General features: G+C 41.7%; 1 protein-coding gene across 1 annotated transcript; it reads right to left on the bottom strand.

Moving 5' to 3' along the window:
• Positions 1 to 602: 602 nt before the first annotated feature.
• Positions 603 to 13,239, bottom strand: hepacamb (hepatic and glial cell adhesion molecule b). The gene is made up of 7 exons (XM_048267004.1): positions 13,058 to 13,239; positions 5,280 to 5,621; positions 4,647 to 4,928; positions 4,012 to 4,102; positions 3,796 to 3,881; positions 2,740 to 2,813; positions 603 to 2,298 (listed from the first exon to the last, which is right to left on the bottom strand). Exons 1-7 carry the CDS (start codon positions 13,143 to 13,145, stop codon positions 1,978 to 1,980), a joined length of 1,284 nt encoding a protein of 427 aa, XP_048122961.1. The 5' UTR covers positions 13,146 to 13,239; the 3' UTR covers positions 603 to 1,977.
• Between the last annotated feature and the right edge of the window lie 156 nt (positions 13,240 to 13,395).

The following is a 13,395-nucleotide window of genomic DNA, read 5'->3' as shown; positions in this document are numbered from 1 at the left end:
GCCTACTACTTCACGTCCTGAACTGGCAATGTAGCAGGCTGGAATCTTGGGGACCATCCAAAGTCAGGTTCAGCACCAGGCAAAGCAGGGCTCTTGGCCAGATTTTCTTCAGGGACCCTGTTTGTAGGATCCCTGCCTGGAGCTGGGAACTATGACATGTAAAACTGTACAGAGGGCTTTTTTTGGCAGTAACCTTCAATATATTTCCTATTTTTTAATTTTTAGAAATTTCAGACATCTGCTCACCAGAAGGAAGTGGCTTTTGAGGTTAGAATCAAAGTAAGAGGCTACACAGCAAACATTCCCTAAAGGTTCCCTAATAGTTGCAGGTTACACAAAACAATACCTTTAGAGAGCGTTCCCAGAACATCATTTAAAGGTTTATTTTTTGTGATCTTCAGGGAACTTTATACTCTGTTAGGCCTACCTGCTTCATTGGAATCTTGTTTTCTGAAGGAACAACACAGCAAATAGGCTGCAGTGTTGATTAGGATATGTGATAGAAAGGTCAGGAGTATCAGCAGTTGAAGAAAGAATAGAGTGCACAGATTTCTGCACTGGAAATCAAACACAGCAGTAGGCAAATACATGTGTAGGCCATACACACACAACAATTTATTTTTATGGAGAAAAGATTACTTAAGTCACCCAGCTATTTGCTGACCTTGCCTTTGGGAGTGGTCACCTTGCACATTGTAAAGTTTTCAAATAGTAACCATATCTAAATAAAGAATAATATAGCATTTTGTGATTTCCTCAAGTTTGGCCATGTCACTTTGTCTGATGTTTGTCTTGTGCAAATACACAATGTGCAAATGGTGTCTGTGAGGATTTCTCCTACGATTTGGTACACAGTGTACATGTGGCCAGCCCACAGATTGTTCAGACATGTTGTTCCTGTGTGCAAGTCCAGTACTATTCCTTAGTGTCTCCGGCTCTGTCTTGTACATTAATGTATATGCATGAATTTCGAGAAGAATTGCAGGCTTTCTTGACAATGCCTGCACTCAAAATCTGTGTCCAGCCAGAACAAAGAACCTACTCACTCTTTTGTGTGAATCAGCAAACACATTCTCTCTGTGTGAGAAGAACAGTATGCACTGTAACTAATGGAAAGAGACACAATCTTCGCAAACATGAAGAAAGCGGCTATTATTTGTGTAAAATAATAGAACAAACCAGTATTAATATAATAAAATATAAAGAAATCCAAGACAATATGAGTATGTACATATATAATCATATATATATAATCATATTTTACATATGCTTTAAATACATGTGCTTACAGAGAGGAAAATACTGTAATCTGTGTATCTCCACTCTGTAGCCTACATGGCTGAACATGACATTTTCACACATAATGTGGACAAGCCTCTGGAAGGGACCTGGCACAGAAATAACAGAACTGCTATCATGTATTCTTCATCTGGTCTTTTGTTCTTATAAATTGTATTTGGTGCTGTCTAAAGGTGCTGATACATGGGGCAACTTTTTTTTAACAATGTTGCTTCAGCTTAATAATGAAATAACAGACCTTCTTTAATTCATATGATTACCTCCTTTAGAATCACAGTCAGAATCCCTTCAGATTGCTTAATGTTTCCAGATGAACATTTTTATTATAACACCAACAGCCTCAAATATTTTGACAGTAGCCTAAACATGTGCATGTCTGGTTGTGCTCATAGAAACATTACTGTAAATGCCATCACATGAGCTCAAGTTGTTGCATATGAATTCTTTCATAATAACATTTATATGTAGAATTTTGTCATGTAAAGTCTTTAACCCCTTCATCATAGTCTTTCTTTCCACAATGCAGTATTTTAATTTGATGTTGGCAGAAGTGAAATCAAACTGCGCTCACAGCAAAACACCTATATCCATAAATAAAAAAAACACTTCGTACAGCTTCCTGTTGAGATATGTTGAAGTAGTTCCCCAGCAGCATGACGTGGACCAGACTGTGGCCATTCAGGTGGTTGTGGAGGTGTTGGGCTCTGATGCAGGTTCGGCGTTATCCTCGGGCTGGTGGGAAGCAGGAGGCCTCCTCTGGGAGCGACTGGAGCTGCGGCTCCGTGCAGGGGAGGGGGCGGCTGCAGGGGGGCTCTGGCCCTGCCTCTTGCGGTGATGCGCGGGGGGCGAGTTAGTCGGGGTGCGGGGGTAACTGCGAGAGGAGCGGGCTGGGCGCTCTGGAGAACGGGAGATGGGAGGCCCCGAGCCGTTGTAGCTGGAGGGGCTTCCATTGGAGGTACAGGCTGTGCATGTAGACCCTGGATCACCGGTAACGGAATCCTGGAGAGACATGAGAGTAGGTTTAGAGGTGCACGTCTCTCTTTGTTGTTCTTTGTTGTTATCATTTTAAAACAGTATTCCTACTAGAACCCTCCATGTAGCAAGCCTGAGGTTTGCAGTCACCATTTCTTGACAGAGAATTTCTAAGTCAGACGTGAGCTGAGACACTTCTGAAATATAAACATAAGCTTAAACTTTCACTTTCTTACATAGAATTTTTGTTATTAATTATATCTGTCGGTGTCCAGTGCTCTTCAAGTTCAGGTCAAGATGTAGATTTCTTATTCCTTTCCATTCTGGCATGGATCTTGCCAGCATTCCGCTATAAAATCCATTATGCAATTGATGTGTCTGTAAACATGTTGTCACTTGTATTTGTTCTCAAGCCCTCCTATACATACCCATTCCATAGGCATTGCAGAAGTATGAGACGTCAGTTACCTTCTCTTTCAGGATGTAGAGTGCCACTGGGTTTCTGCGCTCATGATTGGTTATTTTTTTCGGAATGATCTCATCTGCAGGTAAGAGATACAAAGGTCAGAGAGTTTGGGCTCTATCTTGGCGATCTAAAATGCATGGTCAGTGGCGAAAAGCTTAAATACATTTAGGGGTGTGTCCAGTCCACATTCTGGGTGGTTTTGTTATCAAACGTCGGGTGCTTGGCAGAAAAAGTTTGTTCTTATGTTTCTTAATCAGTCATGGGTGTGTTTTGGGCGTAACATCCTTTAAACCAATGAGAATGACATCTGTCACTCCATTTAACAGCAAGCAGCGCAACTTCCAGATGGTGAGACCATATGGAACAGGTATTCTACTGGTGTTGCTACAGTAGGCCTACTGGTATTACTACATTACTACATTATTCTACAGGTATTACTAAAACCTAGCAGAGTATAGCCTACGTGCATCTGCACTCGTCTATTATTTGAACTCATTGGCAAAGTGAAACTTCACCATGGTCTCATAGTCAACGACAAAACACAGTTAATTACTTTCACTATTGACAAGGGGTTACCATTGAAAACATGAAAAACATGAAAAAAGCAACACTTACCCCAGTAATGTTCGAATGACTGAATAAAAATCCTAAGGCTATTTATCCTGCAGAGAAGTTGTTTGGGACTGCTTGCTAACGGCTGCTTACATCTTGTGACAGTGCATCTTCAGCTGTGCTTTGTTTTGCTATAGACCAGGTTTTTCTTGGTCAGTGGCGTAATGATTTTTAGAGGGTGTAAGATAGCGATTTTTGTATCATGTCCAGACCACACCTTCTGCCACAGCCCTGGGTGCAAGGCTTAACCCTTAAAGGTGTAGGTTTTTGAACATTCTAAGTTCCGCAACAATTGAAGGTTCTAAAATTCTATGTTGAATTCAATGAACCCAGATATTCTTTAGAATGTTCATTTCTCAACATTCCCGTCACACCGGTGTGACGGTACTACTTTAAGGGTTAATAAAGGGGGGTTCACATGTTGGTTTTAAATGAGATTCACTTACTTTCAGTCTTGTCTTCATCATGATCAATAAGATGGTTCTCATGGTCCTGTGCCCTTTTCTTCATTTTTTTTCTTTTTCGTTCAGATCTGAAATGATGGAAAGAATCAAAAGAAAAATTGATCATGCAATAAAATTCACCATAGCTCAAGAACATTGATAGAAGATTAAAACGATGATAATATGTAAGGTATGAGATGACACTGAAATAAAACCTACTTGGTAGGCTTCCAGCAGGCACACACAGTCATAAGGGTTATGAGGAGAAAAATCCCCCCTGTGGACAGAATTATGTAGAGGGAACTCCTTTCTGGAACAAAGAGAATGATCACTGATTTTGATCTTAGAAAAGCTTCAGTGCTCATAATTGGTTTAATTATATGATGTTTAACTACCTCAGACTACTATGTTTCATACCAAACTACAGCACAAAAATATGTGTATCCATATTTTAAAACTAAGTATACTGTTTTGATCCCGTGAGGGAAATTTGGTCTCTGCATTTATCCCAATCGGTGAATTAGTGAAACACACTCAGCACACAGTGAGGTGAAAGCACACACTAACCCGGAGCAGTGAGCTGCCAGCTACAGCGGCGCTCGGGGAGCAGTGAAGGGTGAGGTGCCTTATTGCTCAAGGGCACTTCAGCCGTGGATGTGGGCATAGGAGAACAGTGCTCAACCACTTTCCCACCCACATTTTTCCTACTGGTCGGGGATCGAACCGGCAACCATTTGGTTACAAGCCCGAAGCCCTAACCAGTAGGCCACGGCTGCCCCCAGTAAGGAAGCATTTAACAAAACAAATGCATAGCAACAGTGCTTTTCTTGTGTATCATTTTCTTGTGCACCTACTATAGACTGTGAGTTTGATTGGCATGCTTCTCATGCTGCCAAGAGGATTCTCAACATGGCAACTGTAGATGTCATCATCCGCCATCAGCACCCGGGTGATGGTCAGGATCTTCTGGTCAGGTGACAGCACAAGGCGTGTCTCATTGGAAAGTGGTTTGTCCCCTTTGAACCAGCTGTAAATAGTTTTGGTGCCTGTATCATGGCTGCAGTTGAGCGTGAATTGTTCTGTCAACTCCAGAACAGTGGAGGATTCCATGTGTACATAGGGCCTGGAGATCGGCTCTGCCATCAAACAAACAGACAGTGCAGTTTCAGCTCACTTCACATCCAATAGCCCTGTCCTCAAACAGCCTTACTGATGTCAAGCGCCTTTGAGGATGTATGCATATGTATGCATTTAATGTAAAATTCAATACAGAAACTTTAGGACCAAATCAAGTCAAATCAAGTGACTTCATTTGACTTGTAGGATCACATCTCAGTTGTAAAACAATTCTATGAACCATTTCCCAACCTGACAATTTTATGCATATTCCTTCTTCATTTTGTTGTGTTCCTCGAAGAACTTTTTTGTCCCACACATTTGTCACACACATTACATCACTACCCCACCCACCACATCTCTCATCTCACCGTCCACCGTGAGGTCGATGCTCCCCTCTCCGGTGAAAGTGTCGTCCGTGATGGAGATCTCCACCTCGTAGGTTCCCTCGTCGGACAGCCTCAGGTTATGCAGGAGGAGCGTGCCATTCTCGAACACCAGGATGCGGTCGCGGTACTCGGGCCGCAGGTTGCCGATGATCTCCGTGCCGATGGACTGCACCACCGTGATGGGCTTGTCCTTCTTCAGCTGCCACTTGATGACGGGAGGGTCCTGGCTGGCGCTGGCGTAGCGGACCGACAGCAGGGCCTCTCCTCCCGTCGTGCCCCGGATGAGGGCGCCCAGGGTGGTGATGTTTACCGCCCCAACTCCCCCTGTGCAGACGTAGACGGTAGAAGGAGACTGTAGACAAAGCTGTTCCACATGAAACACAGTGCATGGTACACACATAGCACAACAAACAGGGGCACTGCAAAGATGGGGAACGTTTGGATGATTACCAGGGCCATGCAATGACAGGAGGCATAATGACTACATTTGTTCTATTGCAGGGATTAATCTTATAATTTCATTGGGCCCAAAATGCTTGGCTTCACCCAGGGCCATAGTCACCATAGACATTGGGGGGAAAAATAAATAAAGAAAAAAACGCTATAGGCTACTACAGGAAACCAACAAGTCTGAAATGCAATCAAACGTAAATAACGCACAAATTAGTGAGCTATTGATGGTTTCAGAGAGAGTAGCCTACACTGTGAGTGGTTTGTCCTGGTGGTTTTTCGTTAGAGGCGTGTGCTATCAAAAGCTTCCTGCACCCTACTGCAGTGCGGGCTGTCAACAATATCGTAAAATATACCGGTACAATTCTCACAAAACTTGTTGGAAAGGTGTAGCACTGTCTAAGGAAACCCCATTCATTTTTGAAGCTGATCAGACTCAAAGGGAACTTTGAAGCATTTTCCATATTGTAGCCTATTCTCTCGCAATGATAGCAAAAGTGAAACGTAGTGTCCTTTTATTTGAATTTGTGCGTACCTGTCATTCATTTCTTTCACATGTCTTACAACATAAATACTGTATTCATATGCTTGTAGTAATGTCAGAAATGATCCGGTTTATAAGCCTCTTAGAAATGGTTGTTGCATCTTGCATGTTACATTTAGATGCGCACTCAATCGCGCATCCATGCAGGCAAAACATAGCACTCAAATGTGGCGACGGCACAAAACTTGAAAAAAAGTGGAGATTATGTGAAAAATCGTTACGCGGTGGATAGAAGCATGCAATTTGGTAGATATGTTCCTTGGGTGACCCTAAGGAACCACAAAATTGGCAGCTGATTCAAACACTACCCAAACAACCTCTAAAAAGCTTGAAATTTGGTATGTTCATTGGGTGATCCTAGGGCATCCTAAAAGGGGTGCCCAAAAATATCTCAAACAGGAAGTGAGTTTTTAAAGAAATTGAAAAATGGCAGGCTCCCCGCCACAAAATTGGTAGCTGATTCTAACACCACCTAAACAACCTCTTAAAAGCTTGAAATTTGGTATGTTTGTTCCTTGGGTGATCCTAAGACATCATAGAAGGGGTGCCCAAGAAAATCTCAAACAAGAAGTGAGTTTTTAAAGAAATTGAAAAATGCTGCATTCCCCACCACAAAATTGGTAGCTGATTCAAACACCACCTAAACAACCTCTTAAAAGCTTGACATTTGGTATGTATGCTCCTTGGGTGATCCTAAGACATCCTAGAAGGGGTGCCCAAAAATATCTCAAACAGGAAGTGAGTTTGTAAAGAAATTGAAAAATGTTGCGCTCCCCGCCACAAATTTGGCAGCTAATTCAATCACCACCTAAACAACCTCTTAAAAGCTTATATGGGTGACCCTAAGACATCATAGAAGGGGTGATCAAACATATCTCAAACAGGAAGTGAGATTTTGAAGAAATTCAAAATGGCCACCCATATAATTGACAGCTGATTCAGAGGCCACTTAAACAACCTCCTAAAAGCTTGAAATTTGATGTCCCTTGGGTGATCCTACGTTATCCTGGAAGATTACTCCAAGAAATCTCAAACGGGAAGTACATTTTTAAAAAAAATTTAAAAAAAGGCTGCACTGCCTATCCACACAATTGGCAGCTATTTCAAAGGCCACCTAAACAACCTCCTAAAATCATGAAATTAGGTATAAGTGTCATAGATATGTCTCTGTTTTAAGCAGACAATACGGCTACACTATGGCTATATCCACCTACTGTCTCAAAGATACTATAAACACAGACAGTCAAGCACCTCAGGCAGACCTCATAAAAAACATACAATTAAGCACACATGTCCCCTGCAACTTCTTAAGGCACAGTAAAACACCACACTAGATTACATTAGTCCTACTCTACATACTGCATATTTGCATCTGTTCACATGCTCTGGCACATTGGCATATTACTTTGCAAGGCAACCCAGCATCCTGGCATCGGCACTTTCGAGAGCAGAGAGGCTCACCTTTGCTGCCACATTTAAGAGGTTCTCTACATACTTTGGCTGCCTCTGGTAAAAGTGTCCATAAAGGTGTCCAAAAATCATCTAATTTGGTCCATCCATATTTTTCAGGAGAAGGCACTGACTGGGTAGCCTGCAGACCTTTGGACCAAATGCTAGCTTGGTACACTGCTCTATTTGAATGCTGTATCAGTGCAGCCTGTGTGGGAGGAATATTTTCCATTGAGAGACATATTTGAGAAAACAAGTCCTTCCTGATATCATTAAACACAAGAACACAAGTGTACTTCTCCAGCATGCAAACATTGTTTGATTCCTGGCTAAGCAGTTGAAAAGGATTTGCTGTCATAGCAATGAAGGCATCCTTTACTTCTGGAAATGGTTTCCATGCTGCCCACCCTTTAGAAGGAGTCTGCTGTTCCAGAGGTAGCCACCCCATTATCACATAGTGCAGTTGTTCAACTACTTCCATCTAAAAGTTATCCGATTGTGTTCCAAAGAGCCATCTCTATGTGTAACCCACCAAGCATCACAAACATCTCTCCATAACAGTCTGGATCTCTGGATCACTCCACTGAACCATTTTTGTAAATGTATATATATAGTGGTTGGTCAAATGCCATGGTTGGTCAAATGGTCAATGGCCAGAATTTAGGTGCTCTGTCAATTGTTTTACAACATTCATGCCATGTCTGACAGCAAAGCTGGCAGCTTTTTCATGAAAGAGAGGACGGAGTGAGTTTATAGCAGGTGGGTCAGACAGTTCTGGCTGAAGTGAAGCATCAGTTTGATTGCATGCTCACCCCACTTTTCCTCCTCTGTTATTGCCCATGCTAAGTTCGGTTTGGTTAACTTTTGGCACTAAGCAGAAGTGGAAAAAGTATGAAAATATTGTACTCAAGTAAAAGTACCAATACCTTGATGAAATATTACTCAAGTACAAGTTAAAATACCGATCTGAAAATGTACTCAAGTAAAAGTAAAAAGTAGTTCATTTAAAATGTACTTTAAGTAAAAGTTACTTAGTTACTTTTTTTTTTTTTGGGGTTACCAGAACAACCAGTTTTACCAAAGACTTTCTAATGAGGAGATACAGCACTCAAAAAATCCTCTATAGTAATGCATGGCAGTTGTCTACACATCATATGTCTACACATATCACAACCCTTCCGCGGCAAAACGTTGACATGTGAATACATTGAGCCAATCATGTGGTGTGTTGTAAAATACATTGAGCCAATCATGTGGTGTGCTGTGAAGACATCGTGCCAATCATCTGTTGTGATCTCGCTGCTGGAGCAAGATTGGTGTCGTGAAGCCTTACGCACACGCATTTCTGCTGAAATAGATGCACGATAAGTGCCCAAAAAGTGTTGCAATATGGCCGCTGAGTAGAGGTACTTGCCTGAAAAGGACGTTGAGAAATGGAGATCTATGTGAAAAATCACCGGAGTTCTCCTTTAAGTTTGAGCAGTAGTTGATTTTCAAAGTTAGTTGCACTCATCCTTGGGTCGCTTTGCAGTGAACAGTAATCCAGCACAACTGAAAAGCCCCTCACAGGCAGCTGAGGCAGGCAGGCCAGTATTGAGTTGCAGAGAGTTTTTTTTATATTAGGAAACGAGCAGAAGGTTCAGCAGATTAAAGGGCGTCGTACTGGGGGGGAAAGTGGGAAGTATAAGGCCCCAATGGAGGAGAGGGCCCGTGAAAAGTGGAATACAGGGGGCACAACGTTTTCACCAGGCATTAGTAATAACTCAGGTAATCCACACATAAAAAATCCATAAGTCCATAAGTAGAGTCATGTAATGAAGTGGAATAACACAGGGGAAAAGTATTAAACACGCTAAGAAAAAGCACTAAGGCAAGGAAAGGGAAGGAACGAGCTGGAATCTGTTTTGAGTAGTTATCCTTTCTATCTGTGCAAATGAATATAAGCTTGGTTAGTAGCCTACATATTGATGGGCTATAAAAAGGTTTTTCATTACCAAGGTGTGACACAAAAAAACATTTCATGATGGATAAAAGCAAAAAGCTCTCCAAAGACCTTTGCAACCTTATTGTTGCAAAACATATCAATGAAACTGGTTACAGATGCATTTCAAAACATCAGAATCTTCCAGTAAGCAGCATGGGAGCCATTATCTGCAAGTGGAAGAAACATCACTGCATTATCAACCGGCCATGCACAGGATCTCCTGGTAATATTTCTGACCAGGGAGTCAGAAGGATAGTTCTGGAAGTAACTAAAGATCAGGATTCACAAGAGGGACCCCTGGAATCTGTTTAGAACAATGGGCCAAAATCAGACCTGATACTGCGACCAATACGTTTTGTCATACAGGAAATGTCTTGAAGCTGTCTTTACAAACAAAGGCTTTTCCACAAAGTAAGAAATTTCAGTAGGCACGTTCAATACTTTTTTCCTGTGTCATTCCACTTTAATACATAAAACTCTTATGTTTGGATTTTTTATATGTGTTAATATAATGTGTGGTGAAAATTTCGAATAGACTCACTGGAAATTTAGGCTAATTACTAAAAAAAAAAAAGCGTGTTGTATACAGAACATAGTGAAAACTGTGTAAGGTCACCCTCACTCTCCCTTGCTAAAGAGCTAAATGGTTTAGTCCGCCTGCACGATTCATAAGGTAGTCTATCTTTTGTTTATTTAGTTGAGCATCGCTAGTAGTGGACCGTTTTGCTGCTGGTGCAATGTCTTCCTCCAAGAAAAGCCAAGTCAGGTTACTAAAAACAAAGGCCAAAACAGGAAAAAGAGAGACATCAAAAGGAGGGGAAACACTGCTAATAAACTTCTTTCCAAAGAAAGGTGAGCACAAACGTCAAAACACGAAATCCCATGGTGTTTGCTTAAATATCTCCGCAATCATTAGTGCTAAAACGAACTGAGACATCCGATTGGAATAGCGGAAAATACACTTTCATAGGTTAGGCTAATCTGATGCATTTCGTGATCCAGTCTCCATCATTTTCAGAAAGACTGCATGGCGCCAGCTTGATTCATGTCCTGTTGTAGTACATGCTGATCATTATCACTAGGCTAGTGCAGAGAGTTGCAGAGAGTTTTTCATGTCCTGTTGATATAAAATACTAAATCTTTGGGATAGTGGAAAGTATTATTGATCCCTATCCTGAGTGAGAATGTATATGTGCCAAACCTCATAACGTAATTTAGCAACAGTGCCGCCAGCCGAGCTAGCTGCAAGTTACCAGTGAACGGTAACTTGCAGCTCAAAGCGGATTTGTACACGCAGCCCCCCAATGTTGATATCATGGCTACGGCCTTGGCTTCACCCCTTTTACACTACATTTTATCACACCAAAACAAGAGTGCCCCCAGCAAATTATTTTGGTTGTTGAGCCTTATTCCACAATACAAGCTGAGGGGTTTCAAAACAGCCGTTGTAGACTGTTGATGCCTGGTGTATTTGCCTGATTGGCTGTGATGTAGGTCATAAACTATAATGTCAGTATGCAGTAATTATTTTTGATAAAAATGTCTGTCATATTTAAAAAATAAATGCACTGTCATACAACCCTGTCGGAGAAACATTTCAGTGGTAGCCTCCTCCCAGTAAACACGTTATTAATTCAAACAGTGTGCCAGGGGACTTCATCAACTGATCTCCTCTAAAGTAAGGAGCATCAGGATACTTCCTCAGGAGTGGTTGAGGTGGTTAAGAAAAGCTAAACTGAGCTGAGCCCTTGAATATTAAAGAAATTATGACTTGGGAGTGAGAGCAATAAATATTAATTGAATTTGCATTGGGAAATTCCTTTAATCAGAAAGTATTATGTATAAATGTACTAAATACATTTTCCCAATTCACTATATTCTGAAGGGTTTATGCATTTTATGAATGTATACAATGTGTAGCCTTTATGTGAGGCAATGCATCATTTAATCCCGTATAAACAGTATGTTAATATAACACAACATTGTAATTCTCTCTGAGTTTGTGCACACAGTGTGTACTGTATGGTAGGAGAGCTGATCAAGGAAGCTCCTGCGTGCATTTCTCAAAGGACTAACTTGACAGCCACATTTCCAGAGGAATGGGGCCAGTGGCCATGCTGTCATATGTGTCCCCTCCCACGGATGCCCAGGCGATGGGCATCCAGGCTGGCCTGCATGGAGGCTCTTCATTGCCCTAGCAACCATTCTCCGTCCCCTGGGCTGGTCAGGATGTGAAGACAAAGGCTGGGATTGTTCTGACCAATTTCCTCCCTGGCAGCCCATGAAAAGTCCCCTCAGAGGCGCACAATCAATGTGATTGGATGGACAGGGGCACACAGAGGCCCGAGTGATTCCAGCGATGACAGCACAGCCAAGCGATACAACGCAACACACGTGGGATCTGTCACGGTACATAATCTAACACAAGACCCTCCAAATCTGCCATGGTGCAGTGGCAAACATTGTCCACGTAACCACAACTCTTTTCTTCTGCTCGTGACATACAGACGGACAATGACAACTGTTTGGACCTCTTTTAACAACTCTGATCCTCATCATCTCACTGCTCCATCCATTGTATCAATTCCAGGCTGCCCTCTGTCCCACAAGTAACTCCGTTGTACTGTGCGGAACTTCTCAATTAACACTAGAAGTCCCTTCGAGTTTTTGAAACTTTGTTATCTAACATATTACCAAAAATGAGAATTGTCAATTTATTATTATCTTTAGTCACAACAAGAAATGCTCATAACCATGAGCATAAGTCAACATATATTAATCATTATGTTGAATTATACATTTACGTTAAACGTTCTAGTTCCAGCACTTTCAAATTGTATATTTGAATCTGTATTAAAATGTATAAATAATGAATTCCCTCTGGGTCACATTGTGTGAAATATGTAGAACCATACAAATAGTTTTTAAAGTGAATTACAGAGGAAGATGTGGCCACAGGAATGGTTAATGAACAGACATGATTGTAAAGTCAGTTGGAATATAATTCTGATCTGAATATATCAATGTCTCAATATTTGCCATTTGTTTTGGATTTTGAATATACATTGTTATTCAAAGAGTATTTGTATAGAAGAGAAGACAGAGAAATGATAAAAAAAAACATTAAGTAACTGAAAACCTTTACCAATGCAACAAACCACACAAAAGCAAGTAAACAGAACATCTTGCTTTACAAAATGTACTAAAACAAACATAAACATCTCAATAAAGTCCCTGCCACTCCCACTAGACTGGCGCTGCACAGCACCAGCACATTCCTCCAGCACAGCTCGGAGGTCCTCAACTGCAGAAAGTTGGCGAGGATTTTCTTACCTGCTTGGAAAGTGACAAGCAGACAGCAGATGAGCAAAAGCGAAGGGGCAGCTAATGCTTTGGAGAATGCCTCTCTCTCTGTCTTCATCTTGGGTGTAAGGCTCGGTCTTTCTCCAAAACGATTAGCATGATTTGACCACTCCAAGCACGTCCCCTGAATGAGCGCACTGCTATTCCCTCAAGGCAGGGCTGTGCCAAGGCTGGACACAAACAAATCAATGCATCGAGACAGAGGGGTGTGTGTGTTTGTGTTTGTGTGTGAGCGGGCGTGCATTTGTGTGGTGTGGGGGTTGGTCAATGGTGGGACAAGACAGAAGAAAACTTCAACACAAAAGAAA

Source organism: Alosa alosa, chromosome 2 (genome assembly GCF_017589495.1).
Source record: "Alosa alosa isolate M-15738 ecotype Scorff River chromosome 2, AALO_Geno_1.1, whole genome shotgun sequence".
NCBI classification, from domain to species: Eukaryota; Metazoa; Chordata; class Actinopteri; order Clupeiformes; family Clupeidae; genus Alosa; species Alosa alosa.
Note: the sequence above shows the minus strand (reverse complement) of the source record. Positions and strands in the feature narration are given on the sequence as shown.